General features: G+C 41.6%; 1 protein-coding gene across 2 annotated transcripts in view; it reads left to right on the forward strand.

Moving 5' to 3' along the window:
- Nucleotides 1-2,771: 2,771 nt before the first annotated feature.
- CERT1 (ceramide transporter 1) overlaps nt 2,772-15,343 on the forward strand; it is an 81,165-nt gene continuing 68,593 nt past the window's right edge. For both annotated transcript variants that reach the window (XM_064176284.1, XM_064176285.1), the window contains exons 1-2: nt 2,772-3,197; nt 6,687-6,821. In XM_064176284.1, coding sequence (XP_064032354.1) covers nt 3,102-3,197; nt 6,687-6,821 — 231 coding nt within the window. In that variant the 5' untranslated portion in view covers nt 2,772-3,101. The remainder of the gene's footprint in view (nt 3,198-6,686; nt 6,822-15,343) is intronic.

Here is a 15,343-nt window from a genome sequence, read left to right on the forward strand (position 1 = left end):
AAAGTAAACAGGTAATAGAGATTGCTTCTGACAATACTTAAAATCCAATGTCGAAATATGCACTTTATGCCATTTATCAAGCCATTTGAGTAATCCTCTTAAGAAAAATGATCTTGAAGTTAAAAGCAAACATAACTGCGCACATGAACATGTTAGAAAATAATTATACACTACTGGTGAACGTGTTTTAGATATAACGAACACTCTACAACAGAAGTTACAGTAGCAGAAAAAAGAGACACAAAAAGGGAGAATAAAAAAAGAACTATAAAGTTATCAATTTTGTGATGTTTATGACTGACATACTCAGTAGCAAAAATTTTTTAAAACTTTTTTAACTGAAGTAAGTATATCAGTAACACAAAACCAACATTATTCGTTCTGTTATTCCAACAAAAGTGAGGACTATTTCCAGTTAAGACAATAATTTCTAAATTTCTCCCAACCCGTAAGACACTAGAAAGGGTACAGATTAAGTACTGGGGCGTGAGACCAAACAAACGTAGCAATGAATCACAAAACGAAGGTCCAATGGAAAAGGCAGTGAAAGAGAGGAGTGAATGGCCTACATCACTGTATCAGATAGACCGTCTCCATTTCCCATATTCTGCTTCACCTTCCAGACTGGTCTTGGGGCAGACAAATCGGATTTTTTTAAAACCAAACTGAACTGGAAAACAGTGCTTCTGGAGCACATGTGATATGTTACAATTACCAATGCAGGTGCCTTCCACGGGACTAATCTAAAGAAATATTTAACAAGTGAACTTAAGGCCCTCAGCAACAGATCTTTCCTTTACAAATCTTTCCTCACAGCAACACGTTCTTCCTAATGTAGATACAACCTGAACTCATTAAGTGTAATAGATAGCAAGTAACAGATGAGAAAGACGATCAGAACATTAGAAAGAAGAGATAATTTACATTCACAATTCCAGTACACCTTTTGGAAGAATGTGGGCTGGTGGCATCATGTTAAAAATAAGACAAATATTTTATATTAATTTATAGGTTTTATGTTAAAATATTACCTAAAATGAACATTCTCTTTAACAAGCATGATTATTTTTGTTAACCTTAAAGAATATTTATTTATGCAATTTTTATTTTTCACACGTTTAAGCCATAGTATATTCTAAAGGAAAAAAAGAAAAAAGTAGATAAAGGGAAAAAAAAGAGCTACTTCTGGAACTAAGTGAATAGCCCCCGACCACAATCATGACAGCACATGGCTGTCACTGCCACTGCCAAGAGGATTTGCTCAGACATGTCTCTTTACCTCCTCGATCATGGTAGAGAAAGATGTTCATTCTGAGTTTAATGGAAAAAACATGACTGGCTTTTCAGATAGTATCACCCGATTGATAACATACATATTAAGATGTTTGCAACTGTTGTTTCTAATTGCTTAGGAAAACCATGCTAGTTTACCTATCATTCTCAGTACAGAGACTTAGACTGGTATTAACTTTTAGCTGCTACAGAGGATTAATACAAATAGAAGCGTCAGTGCTAATAGCTCAAAAAAAAAAAAATACAGACCCTCAATGGAACCTTTCAACCAGTGCAATATGGAAGAAATTACACAACAAACTGTCGTAAGTAGGAAACCAGAGAAAACACAATAGTGTAGCACTGCTCTTGCGATATAAGCAGAAGTGTGTGTTCTAAAACTGTTTCCTCAACCAATACCATTTAACACACTTTTTTTTTAACCTCCCAAGAAATCACGAGAAAGGAGAAGGGCCGGCACAAATCTCACATTCTTTCCAAATTCTTTCCAACCCACTATATCTGTTCATAAATTGCGAAATGACACATTCAACTGTGACTTTTTTTCTTTCCTGCAAGTATTTCTCCACCCATAAATATCAGCAAATACTTCTCAGACTAAGTCTGGAAGAAAAAAAATCGCTTCGTCCCCTAAACTGCGAAAATATTAGGCAAATAAAAGACAAGACACCGCTACCTGGCAGCTGAGGCTAACTGCTGACCGCCACTTTCCGCTCTACTCATCACACAGTTGGGGACTTACGAGAACGAAAGCGGGCGGCACAGAAGCGTCACTTCATCCAGGACGGAGTAGGCTGTCGAGAGCACCTGCGGCCGCGTCTAATCAGAACCGCCCGCAGGGCAAGGGCTTCAGTGGCCTCTTCGCTCCGCGGCCCCACAGAAGCGACTCAGATGCCCACCAGCCTGCGCGCAGGCGACCCGACCTCCGTTAATTGTGGCGGGACAGCCCGCCTTGTCCTTACGCCTCACCCGGCATACGGCAGCACTTCCCACCCCTTCCTGCAGCCTCCGCGGCCACCATTTTTGTTAAGGGAAATGGCTGGCATTTAACTTTCAGTCGTGCGAACTTGAGGTAGGAGAGATCCCATCTCTCAGGCTAGAAAGAGGACCGGAAAGACACACATCCCCTCACCCCACGAGAAATAAATCAAGTGTAGGCCCAGAGGCTACGGCTGCTCTTGTCTGGCTGCCGCGGTGGCACAATTCCCCACCTCATCGGGGGCACGAAGACCAACTTCGCTGGTAGCGCCAGAGAAACACCGAAGCCAAGATGGCATCCACGCGCCTATGGCTGCCGCGGCGGACTACATCTCCCAGCACATGATGCTGCACTAGCCGTCACAAGAAACTACCTTTCCCGAGAGGCAACGGCGACTAGGCTTCTCGGAGCGATACTACAACTTCCGTCAGACACCAGGTGGTCCCGCGGGGCCGTGAGGGCGGGCGTGGGGCGGAGCTGGGAAATAGTGTCACGGAGTGTCGGCTCACATAAGATGGCGGCGGCAGAAGCGGCCGATCTCTGAGCGGAGTGCGCGGCAGGCGGACGCGCGCTCGCCCCTCCTCCCCTCGCCACATCTATGTTGTGGCTCTTGCTGCGGACCTGCGGTGAAGGGAAAGCCTGAGCCTGCGTGCCTAGCCGCTGGTCAGTCGGCAGAGGCGGGTGGCGCTGGTGACACCCGCGGACACCAGCGGTGCCGCTCAGGTAGAGCCCTCCGCTCCCGTCCCTCGGCAGGAGGAGGCTGAGACTGCTGTGGGTGGGAGCTGCCTCGACTCTTCCCTGGTCGGCGGTGGCTACGGCTGTGGTCTCCATGTCGGACAACCAGAGCTGGCATTCCTCCGGCTCCGAGGAGGATCCTGAGACCGAGCTCGGGCTGCCTGTTGAGCTCTGCGGGGTGCTCAGCAAGGTAAGTTGCCTGTCCCCTGCCCTGCGGCCTTTTGCTTCCTCTCTCCGCGTCCCGGTTCCCCTTCGCATTTCGCGGCCATGCGAAGGCTGTCAGACCTGTCCGCCTCTCATCTGCCTGCTCCAGAGAATCAGGCCGAGGCGCCCGGCATCGGTAGATGGGCCTGGTTATGTAGCCGGTAGACTCCGCAGGAGGCACTGGCGCAGCCGGGGCAGCCGCCACCTGATGGCAAGGGAGCCTGCCGGGCCGCGCTGCACGGTGCCAACCTCTCGCACCCCTTCCCATAGCTGCGGGCACCGGTAAAGCTCCGCCGCGGGGCCCCCTGGCTCTGCGCAGCTGCCCGCCCGCCCCTCCCTTGCTCGGGAGAGAACCGTGGATTCAGACTGTTTGGGCGGGTGGCGGCAGTGTCACTGTCGCCCGGTTCTGAGCGTCCCTGCCCGAGCCCGCTGTCAGCACGGCGTGAGGTTCGGCAGAGCCGGGCCCGGGAGGAGGCAGCCGGGTGCGCCGAGCGAGGGCGTCTCCCTCGTGTCTCAGGCTCCTGGCCAACGCCGGCGGAGGGCCCGGGGCCGCAACACCCCACTTGCCTCCGGGACTAGCGGAAGGGCAGGCACAGCCTGTGTCGCATCCCAGGAGCGGGCCCTGGCACGGGAGCCATTCGTCCAAGTATCAAAACACGGCAGCGAGGGGTACGGGAGGTGGAAAGAAGCGGAAGGAGAGTGACCCTAAAGCTTATTTCCCCTTTTAAAAATAAACGTACTTTTTTTTTTTCCCCTTCTCTTCTGTCACTGACTTGCAGGTACGCGCCGATTGATAATGAGAAACTTTGTTGTTAGGGCTACTTTAAAGTTGGATATTGAATTACTAAGTTTGCACGCAGATTTTTTTAATTGTAAAGAATGCATTCAGAATAATGTTGAAATATCAGTAGAATTAAAACACTAGACTTTGAATTTTTTTTTCCTGACCTACAAAATAAGGCTGGACACAAGCCAGCATAGCAGACACAAGTCACAGGACACACAGATCACAAACTGGTCTCAGATGCTGAGAGTCATAGCAGGGCCAGGATTCTTGCTCTTCGAGAGAGACTTGCCAAACTCCTTCCAGCCTAGAAATGTTTCGAACCCCGGAGATGAGAGGAATGGTTAGGAGAAGGGTCTTGACTTTCATTTGTAAGGTCTTGTCATCTAATAGTGTTTGGAGGGGGGGGGAGAACGTGAGATGTAAGTGAGCATTTAAAATGGAGGTTTTGGTTTAGTATAGCGCTTTTGTTCAATTGGTTTGTTTCTTTTGTGGTTTTGTTTGTTTGGGTATTTTTCCTATTGTGGTCTTCCTTTTATTAGATGCTCCTGTCATTAGAAAGGGACGTAATTTGTGCAGTGTAATTGATTTTTATTTTGTTGAAAGTCCAGATGCTGTTTCTTACTGGCATAGCAGGTGAAGCCATGTTTTTTGACATTCTGTAGGTTAGACATTTGCAAACTATTTTTGTGGAGGAGTGTGCTGAATGTAGTCGATACTGCCTTTCCTGAGGGAACACTATGCAATCCGAATGGTGAAACCTGTTGCAGTGAACGTGTTTGAGGGATAAGTTTACCTTCTGTTATTTGATGCTTTGGTAATACTTGAGACAGACTACTTAAAATGAAATGCTAGCATACTAGGCTTCCTACTAAGGGAATACTATTTTTTAAAACAGCTTACTGTGTGTAATTAAGTTCTAAACCCATAAAAGTAGGCTGCAGTTCTCTATATGCTTAAGTGTTTCAGTATTTTGTGCTTTGGTAAGGAAAGCTTATTAGAAGTATATCCTTCTGGTCTCTTTAAACATTCCAGAATCCTAGACATTTTTCCATTGTATTTCTGTTAAAACATTTTAAGGTGAATGTGAAGAAATAACTTCAACATGGAAGAGTCTTTCTTAAAACAGAAGAGCTTGGTTCTTGGAAAAAAACAGTGGCTTTTTCTTATGCCTACCTACTATACTTGAAGGAGCCTCAATTCATTGCATGTTTTTATTGCAACAGCAAGCATCGATTGCAACAGCAAATGCAAGATTGATTGCTATACTTGTCTCACTTAACTCGATCAAGAGAGGCATTTTCCTCCCTGTTTATTGCTCTTTTACCCAAGATAACTTTGGACTCCGCCTTTCGTAGCTGAGGGGAAGTTGGAAATATAAGAGAAGGGAGAAGAGGAAGGCAGGAAATAAGCTACCTTCATGACTGCTTGTGCTTCTAGTTCATGTACTGAGCACATGTGAGGTTTTCTTTACCTAACAATTCAGTGTATCATGAGATCAAAAAGGCCTTCATTTGAAGAGCAATTGAAGGTCTTATCTATGAAAATTTTTAGGAATTTCTCACCTATACAATTTATTTTCTTCTTGTTATTACTGAACATAGCATGTCGTTGTGAGACTTGTATTGACCAATGTGTATAGTATAAAGTGGAAACGAGGCTGTTGTCAACTTTCTTCTCCCCCCGTTCATGTATTGCAAAATGAATAATAGAGTTAAATGCTAAAAAGAGCTTATTTCTCAGAGCTTTAAGTCAAAGAATATCTGTCGTGATCAAAGAAGTGCTTACATGACAAAATTATTTTGATGCTTTTGCTTCAATTTTTTTCTAGTTAGTAATTTTTGTGCTGTTATTGAAGACCAAGGAGCAGTTTGTAGTCAGTTACAGAGCAGTCCTGATGCTCTGTTGGTGTTGTATAGTAATTCAAAGTGCAGTTGGGAATGTGTTGCAAATACAAGATTAATAACCAGAACGCTTAGATGCTTCTTACTAGATGTCTGTAAGATGAATCCAAGGCTTGTTCCTGGAGTATTGGTTTCATTCCATTTGTGAATGGAGCCCCTAGAAAAATCTGAATAGCAAAAGGATGATTGAATGTATACCCATAAGTATCTTCTTAATAAGAAAGCAGATAGGAATTAAACCTTAAAGAAATATTTATGGGCAATATTGAATTGGCTAAGAACTTACTCCTATAGGCACAATAGTTATATACTGTAGGATAAAGGCATATTTCTAGCTATATGAAGAGAACTAGATAAGTAAAACAAATTTTCTAGAAATTTTACATAAAATTAATTTTGTCATGTTCCTCTTAAGTTTAGTTTTTGGTGTAACTCCAGATTTTGAATCATCAAGGCAAGTTTAGTCACCTGATTTATGTTTGATTTTTTTTCCCTCTCCCTTCCTTTCTTTGATTTTAATAATTGTATTTGTAACCTTTGTTTTAACTGGTCTTGCAATGTAGTTGCAGCCAAGACATCTGTCATTCTACTGTTCATTTGAAACAACTGGGTTTTAGTACCTTTAAGAATTTCTAAAGTTATTTTGGGAGTGCTGAGCAGAATAAAATTCTCAATTGGGAACAACTTTCAGAGGTTTTTTTCTCCTGGTATTTGAAAGCCTGAGAAATATCAGCCATGTTGTCTTTTATTGTTGTGTTAGCTGATATTTGGATTTTTTTTCTCACAGTGGACCAACTACATTCATGGGTGGCAGGATCGATGGGTAGTCCTGAAGAGCAACACACTCAGTTACTACAAGTCTGAAGATGAAACAGAGTATGGCTGCAGAGGCTCTATCTGTCTGAGCAAGGCTGTGATTACAGTAAGTGCTACCAGTTTTTCCATGTTATGAGGTATGGTATATGTGTAGACTAAGGTCTGGTGAAAGCAAACATGAGTATGAGAAATTTGATTAGGTTATCTGTTACAAAAGTTAGTGGTATCTATGGAGCACTGTGGAGTAGGACAAGAAGTTCCTAAGAACAAACAAGCTGTTCTCATTGTGACTGCAGTAAGCAGCTTTTCATCTCCTGTGTCACAGCGTTCTCTGGGTAGGGGTATAGATTGTTTTTAGAGGCTGCAAAGCTTTTCCAGAAGTTTTCTTAAGGTTCTGAACCAACTTCCCAAAGGAGGTAACATCCATCAGTTTCTATACTTTGCCCTAGAGAGAGAAAGTAGTGCTTCCTTAGCTGTACTTTCTGAACACAACTCTATAGAACATTTCCAAAAGAAAATGTATTACTGCATACTTTCTCCTCTGAACAGGTTCATGTGTGGCTGATTTTTGTGTAATGCTAAAAGATCAGGTGGTATACTGGTAAGAATAAAGAGCCTACATATAAGTGAAGTCTCATAAAGATGACTTTGTCTTAGATTAGATTTAAAATAAAAATCTGCTTTTTGTGGCTTTCTGGGTGATGATATGCGTTATGGCTAATGCTTGCCAAAGAAGCATGCTGTAGCTTTTGTGTTACTGTTAAATAGTCAGTTTAGTTAGGTAACTGGGGAGGGAAAGTAGCTGGACATTTTGTAGCACACAAGTACTTACTATTTATGCTCATATTCCATCAAATGTGATTTTTTCAAATTGAGTTAAGGATAACAAATGAAAAGTTTTCTTTCTTACTAATACTTGGCTTACAAATAGTATTTTATTACCCATATCTTAGTTTGGACAGAAGAACAAAAGACTGGATTGATCACACCAACCATATGCATTTTTGGAGAAAAGCTTGTGAAGGAAAACCAGATTTTTACCTATAGATGGGACAAGTATTACAGTCATTTAAAAATTTAAATAGTTTATCTCATTTTAAAGTGGTTTTTTTTTTTTTTTAATTTTCTCAAGATTTGATTCATATTATCCACAACAATTTTCAGGAATTCTGAGTTATGTGTCCTTTTGGCAGTCTACAGTAGTACCAGCCTCTGATAAGGACTTCTAGAAAGGAAGATGGTGGCCAGCAGTATGGGGTTTAACAAGGCCAAGTGCAGGGTCCCACACTTTGGCCACAATAGCCCCAGTGCTACAGACTGGGGGATGAATGGCTGGAGAGTGGCCTGGCAGAGAGAGACCTGGGAGTGCTGGTTGACAACTGGCTGGACATGAGCCAGTAGTGTGCCCAGCTGTCATGAAAAGACTGGCATCTTGGTTTGTATCAGAAGTACTGTGGCCTGTAGGACTAGGGATATAATCCTGCCCCTGTACTCAGCACTGATGAGTTCTCAGTTCAAGGACTATGTGCAGTTCTGGGCCGCTCACTTCAAGAAAGATATTGAGGTGCTGGAGCAGGTCCAGAGGAAAGCGACAGGGCTGGGGAAGGGACTGGAGAGAAAGCCTTGAGAGGCTGAGTGAGCTAGGGTTGTTTAGCCTGGAGGAGACTCAGAAGATGGGAGACCCTTATCACACTCTACAACTACCTGAAGGGGAGGTGTAATAAGGTGAGGTTCAAGCTGTTCTCCCACACAACTTGTGACAAGACAAAAGTGCATGACCTGAAGCTGCGCCAGAGGAGGTTTATGTTGGATGTTAGAAGGTGCTTGCTCATGGAAGGGGTAATTTAGATACTGGAATAGATTGCTCAGGGAGGTGGTGGAATTGTCAGCCCTGGAGGTGTTTAAGGAATGATTGAATGTGGCACTTAATGACATGGTCTTGGCAGTGTGGCGGTGTTAGGTGATAGACTGGACTTGATGGTCTCAGAGGTCTATTCCAGTCCAAATAATTCCACGATTCTGTGAAAGATAGGCCAAGGGATGTCTGGAAGCATGCTGTGGAGCACATCTCAGCACCCTGAGTTCCAGTTGTGGAGGAGAGGTGAGAAATTACAGTTACGCTGCTATTGCTGGTAGAATGTTTTGGTATATTGCACTTTATACTCAGAAGTTGGTGGCCTTGGCTTCTGTCTAAGAGGTGTCTGCCATTAGAACTTCCTACAGGTAGCTTTTTTCTCTTCTATCTGACACTTGTTACATCTGGTAACATGGAGTTGAATTGTTGCATTTTTTTTCAGCTCTTGAGTAGGGCAGGACTAATTCTCTTCTGTGATTTTTTTTTTTATAAACTTTTCAGCTCAGTCTAAGTGACTGCGCTTCCTGAAGTTAACAACAAGGTCTGTTCCATATACGTTGTATTCAGTATAAAGCTAAGGGACTGTGGGGGTCTGGCTCTATTGTTCAGTGGGCAGCATCCAAGGAGGACTCTATTCTGTCTTCCCAATCCATGTGTTCCTAAATCCAGTTCAGTGAACACTAGAATGTGTTCCTGAATCCAGTTCCTGCTTGCCTCTGAATCCAGTCTAGGACTAACCTGGTGCCTACCAATAGTGACAGTCACCTAACTGCTGTCAGGGAGTTGGGTTCTGTATTGATTTTGTATCTATCTATATTTAATTTTATTGTTATTATTTTACTTAAAACTGGTTTAGTCTTTCCAATTCACAAGTGCCTTACTCCTTTTCTGTGGCCCTTTTGGAAGAGTTAATAGAGATCATCTGTAACTCATCTAGTGGCTGGCCTAGTCCTAACCCTTGGCAACTGTTTGGATTCAATGTGGAATGAAATGACTTTTTGTTTGTAGTTAGTACTACTAGTAGTGCGGAATGTCCATGTTCTGTTGATGCAGAAGCATGAATTTGAAAAGATGCTTGCTAAGGAGTCATACTTTACTTCCAGCAGTGAAGATCAGTCTAATGATGTCATAGTATTAATCGAGATGTGGATGTTCTATTCAGAAAGCTACAGTTGCTTCTGCTCTTGTTTTATCATTCCTATCACAGTAGGTAGAAATTGACAGACATAATTCTACAGGGATATTTTTATGAGACACTCGTCTCTCACCTCTTTAATGAGAGGAACACCTTAAATTGGCTTGTTAAAATAGTTTCTCCAGGTACTTCAAGTGTAGAATTAAAATGTCATCCCTCCAAAACGTTTCTTGTGACAACAGTGTTTAACTGAATGAGAAAGAGGAGGTTTGATTGGACTACTCACTGTGCATTAACCAGCAGGACTGAAAAGAGTCCTTTTTTTCTGGAATAGAAGACTAAAGGATGAATATTTATTGTATATTTTCTGGATTACATCAAGTGAGGAAACTTCAAGAACTGGCCACATGAACTATGTTAATAGAGAGGACAGTGAAAGTCAGCACATGAATCTGCGTTGCTCTTAGCAAGGTAAAGAAAAACATCTTGAAGGTGTTTAATTAGTGGAATTTTGAACTTGTTAGAAGTTCTGTGTGGTCAAGGAGTGAGAAGAAGTTATGAGTATTATGAAAAGTTCATATATGCACGGATTTAAGCTTTGTTATTAATCTATCTTAGCTATACTAAATTACTGTTGTAGTTGGTTGTTAATTTCAGATGGTGGTTATTAAAGATACCCATCATTACCATATAGCTTTGTAATTCTTTCATTCCTGAAGTCAAACTAGTCAGCTTTGGAGATGAAAGATACAGGGTCTGTCATTGATATGATACATGGTAGAGCTTCAGGCAAACTGGCCTTCCAGGTTGTACAGTCTTAATTTTGATAGTGCAGTTGCTGCTTTTGTATAGAATGACTTGGAAACAGTCATGCAGTCACAGTATGATATATCAGGAATAACTTACTGTGCATAGAATGACTTAATCTGGAAGGGACCTCTCAAGGTCACCTTCTGCACCCCTTCACTTTTAGGCAGTGTCACACAAAGGCCACCACTAATTGTGGTGATAGTTCAATTTTTTTTTTTCTAAACCTGTTCACAAATTCTTATCTATAAAATGTTTGCCTCATCAGTTCTGGGTTTTTTCCCTAGAGAAGATCTAACTGGCTGGGATAACTCTTCTGCATGGATCCATATGGAGTATCTTTAAAAAAATATTCAAGAAATGTCATGCTTGATACATTTAAGGAGTACTTAAACTTAGTCATGTGTGTACTTTTTTTTTTGTCGCTCGAAGTGACTACCTGTACAGGAAGAGTTCCAAAAGCTTATGTTCCAACTTATTCTTCAGACAGGATTCATGCTTCCCACACTGTTTTTATCCAGTGGTTGGTCATCATGTTCCTTTGTGTACATATTACTGATGTAGAAAAACGTAGTGATTTCTAGTTTTGTATCTTAAACAAGATGCTGTTAACTGTAATGTAGTGATTTTCCTTGGGTTTGGTTATACTGTAATGATACATACTCTATGCCAGAATCTTAATGGACCTGTGCTAGTGGATAATAGCCTGTCTTTTTTTTTTAAGAACAGTTTGTGTTTGTGTTCAAAAGAGATGCTTAGGCAGTTCCTTGAAAATACCTGGATCAGGACTGAGAAATAAATTTAGTTTGCAAAAGAGAGATTTTCAGTGTTAGGGTTTTTTTTTCTGGAAAGGGTAGTCAGAAACTATTGTTGCTTGATGAATGCAGTAGTTATGTTCTATATTAATATGTGAGTTGCAAGCCATTCTCCTTCAGAATGCACTTTGAAAGGGTGGAATTCTTCCTGAGTACTTCTTTTGTGTGTCTGGAGCTTAGGATAGGGAAGAAGATAGAAAACTGAAGTCTGCCTTTTTTTCCCCTTCCTTAAATACCAATAAATTACTATTGTGAATATATTAATAGATATTCATATTATAAATTAATGGTGGTATAAATGCATTAGTTCTGGTTTAGGAAAAGAACAAGAACACAACGCATGAGTGACCTAAACTGGAACTTTCCAATTTTAAGCTTCTCGTTTCCTTACGTACAGACTGAAGAGAGTGAGATGATTCTTCCCAGCCATTAACAATAAAAAACCTCGCTCTACTTAAAGATGTGGTTAGTTGGATAGCCACCTTTCCTCACTCTAGCAGTATTTCTGGTTTATTTATAGTGTGATGCTGGCCACCATTAATAGTTGGGTGCTTATGTGACAAAATACGGATTGACATTTTTAAAAATAGATTGGCCATGAACAGAAGATGTTTCATGCATTTGTCAAGTTAAATAGAGGCTTCCTATGCGAAGAAGGCTTTAAACTCTCTTCTGAAACTGGTATTTGTAAAGGTGTATTTGCAATTGAAGATGTTAGTGCTAGACAAATACTCTTAATTTGTAACACTTTCAGCATTAAGAATTGTTAAATCGTTTCAGTTGGAAAAGACCTTTAAGTTGGGTTCCAACTATTATCTATCAAATCTGTTGCTATACCATGTTCTATTACATCTGTATCCTTCAAACATCTCCAGAATGGGGCTTCAACCACCTTCCTGGGGAGCCTGTTCCAGTATTTGATTATCCTTTCAGTGAAGAAGTTTCTTCTAATATCCAATGTAAAGCTTCCCTAGAACAACTTGTAGTCACTTCCTCTCGTTCTATCGCTTGTTATTAAGGAGAAGAGAGCAATGCTCACCTGGCCACAATTTCCTTTCAGGTAGTTGTAGAGAGTGGTGAGGTCTCCCCTCAGCCTTATTTTCTCCAAGCTAAACAACCCCAGTTTTCTCAGCTGTTCTTCACAGGACATGTGTTCTTGAGCCCTCAACAGTTTTGTTTCCCTTTTCTGGACATGCTGCAGGACCTCAATGTCTTTCTGATAGTGAAGGGCCCAAAACTGAACACAGTACTCAAGGTTGGCCTCCTTGGTGCTGAGTAGAGGGGGACAATCACTTTGCTGGTCCTGCTTGTTGCACTATTCCTCTTAGAGACCAGGATGCTTCTGGCCTTCTCAGTCACCTAAGCACACTGCTGCCTTTTGTTCAGCCAGCTGCTGATCAGCTTACTGAGTTCTTTCTCTGCATGGCACCTGTCCAGCCACTGCCCTAAGCCTGTAGTGTTGTGTGGAGCTGTTGGTGACTGAAGTGCAGCACCTGGCCTTGTTGAATTTAATACAGTTGGCCTTGGCCCATCAATCCAGCCTGTCCAGCTCCCATTCCTAACTTCAAGGAGATCAACACTCTCTTTTAGCTTAGTGCCATCTGCGAACTTGCTGAGAGTGCACTTGATTCCCATGTCCACAGCACTGATGAAGATACTAAAGATAACTGCCCAATACTGAGCCTTAGGAACACCACTTGTGATCAGCAGCAAACTGGATTTAACTCCATTCGCCACCACTCTGAGACAGGTCTGTGTTTCCCCATATCCTCCTTCCTTCCCTTGTAGATGGGTATCACATTTATTAGTTCCAAGTCAACTGAGACCCCCTCTATTAACCAGGAAGGTGGCTTGGTGAGCATTTCTGCCAGCTCTCTCAAGTACCCATCCTCCTGTATACATGAGTTTGATTGGTGCCATCCAGCCCCAGAGACTTGTGTATGTCTAAGTGGTGCAGCATGTTGATAACCATATTCTCTTGGACTATGAAGGTTTCATTCTGCTCCCCATACGTATCTTCCAGCAGGGTAGATAACTGGTGCTACTATTAAAGACTGAAGTAAAGAAGGTATTGGATACCTCAGCCTTTTCCTCATCCTTGACAGCTATGTTCCTTCCTGCATCCATCTCCTTAGTCCTCCTGCTAATATACTCATAGAACAATTTGCACTCTTTAACAGGTGAAACTAAGTTATTTTCCAGCTTGGCTTTGGCATTCCTGTTTTTTATCTCTCATGGATTCACAACAGCTTCATAGCCCTCCTGAATGGCCTACCCCTTCTTCCAAAGACTATAAACTCTCTTTTTTATCTTGAATTGCAACCAGATCTCTTTATACAGGCAGGCAGGTCTTCCCCACCAAGTTGTTATGGCTTGCAAAGTACTTTCAAAAATTTCCCTTGACAGTAACAGTTCATTGTCATATGAGTAAAACTAAGACATAGTATACAAGCCCAAACTAGATAGGCTATTTAGGACACATGATAGGACACATGACAATTAGTACTTTTTATGCTTTGCTGTGTGCTTCAAATAACGAAGTAGCTACATCCAAACTGATGGAAAAATTTCTCTAAATGAGAGGGAAATGAGAATGGATGTTCAAGACAGGGGCAAGTACGGTCAGAAATGATTCCTCGTGTGAAAGGCCTGAGGTGATATATTCTTGAGAGCAGAGTGCCAATGAGCAACAGGAGAGTCAGAAAGAAGAGAATGGAGAGATAGGAGGAGAATAAGAGGTAATGACTCTGGGCTGGTGATGGCACAGCAGGCAGAAGTTCTTTGGAGCAGGATTCTCCTGGAAAATTACTTTTAGCATTCACATCCTCTGTACTAATGTGTATGTCTTTGAGTTGTATGAAAACCTGCAATGGATTGGTTCATGTTCAAGGTGAAAATATCAGAGCATTACCCTGTGATTATCAAAATATTATACAATGCTAATATTCATAGCAAACAAAAAGCAATTATTTAGTAGGATGGAGAAATGGAAAGTTTGCTTAGTATGTATTAAGAAAATTTAGTTGAGGTGTATCAGTTCAGGTAAGGCTGTTCTTCATATTATTGTGAATTAGATAATTATTAAGGTGTGAAAAAAGTCAGTAATAGAAGGAAGTTTTAACAATGCTCATGACTTAGCATCCAGTTCAGGATGGTAAGTCTTACCATAGTTTATAATTGGAGCACTTTTGTTCTGTGGAGCATTTCTCACAGTTGCTATACCAAGCCATGAAGAATTCCAGTGTCTACATTTGGTGTCAAAGAAATAACTTTATACCTCAACATTTTTCTGTGCGTTTGCAATCCTGGTTATTGTTTGATCTGAATTGCATCTTTAAGATTGATTTATGGTTAGTTTCTCATGCATGGATACAGTTGGCTTGTAGGTCATGCTACTTCAGGGCTATAGGGTTGCTCAACAACCCTGCTAAGCAACTAGCTGTCAATAACCTGATCTGTCTTCTCATAGCCCTTAATGGCAGTTTTAACATCTCTATTGAATATTTGTACAATACCAGATCACTTTCTCATGTGCATTCCTGGAATGCTAAGTAAAGAGATCAGAATACTGATTTAAAAAAAAAATATTTACTAATATGCAGCTGCAACAGCCCATCTGCTGTTGTGCTGCCTCCTAAAGTTGCTAACTTGGATTCTTTGTACTTCTATTTGTACGCTCAGACTGTTTCTTTTCAGGTGACTGCTTGAGTGCTTCTGCTTCTCCCAGTTCTATCTTTTTGCCTTCTTTAGATATACATTTTTCAGTTGCTTCCTCTTTTTGTGTTCTTCATGAGTTCTTTCAGTGTTGCTTAGATAAATATTCTGGTCACTTCACCTGTTTGGTGTTGTAGTCCACTGTTCCTCAGTAATGAGGATCAGTTGGAAGGGAATTTGCTGTATCATGTCTCCAGGCACTTAACCCAGAGTTGAGACCAATGTCTTCAATATATTCTTTAAACATTTGAAGATACTATTTCTTAAGCTCTCTTTTTAACCTCTTTCGTATTTAAATGTCA

Source organism: Pogoniulus pusillus, chromosome Z, assembly GCF_015220805.1.
Source record: "Pogoniulus pusillus isolate bPogPus1 chromosome Z, bPogPus1.pri, whole genome shotgun sequence".
In the NCBI taxonomy this organism is placed as follows: Eukaryota; Metazoa; Chordata; class Aves; order Piciformes; family Lybiidae; genus Pogoniulus; species Pogoniulus pusillus.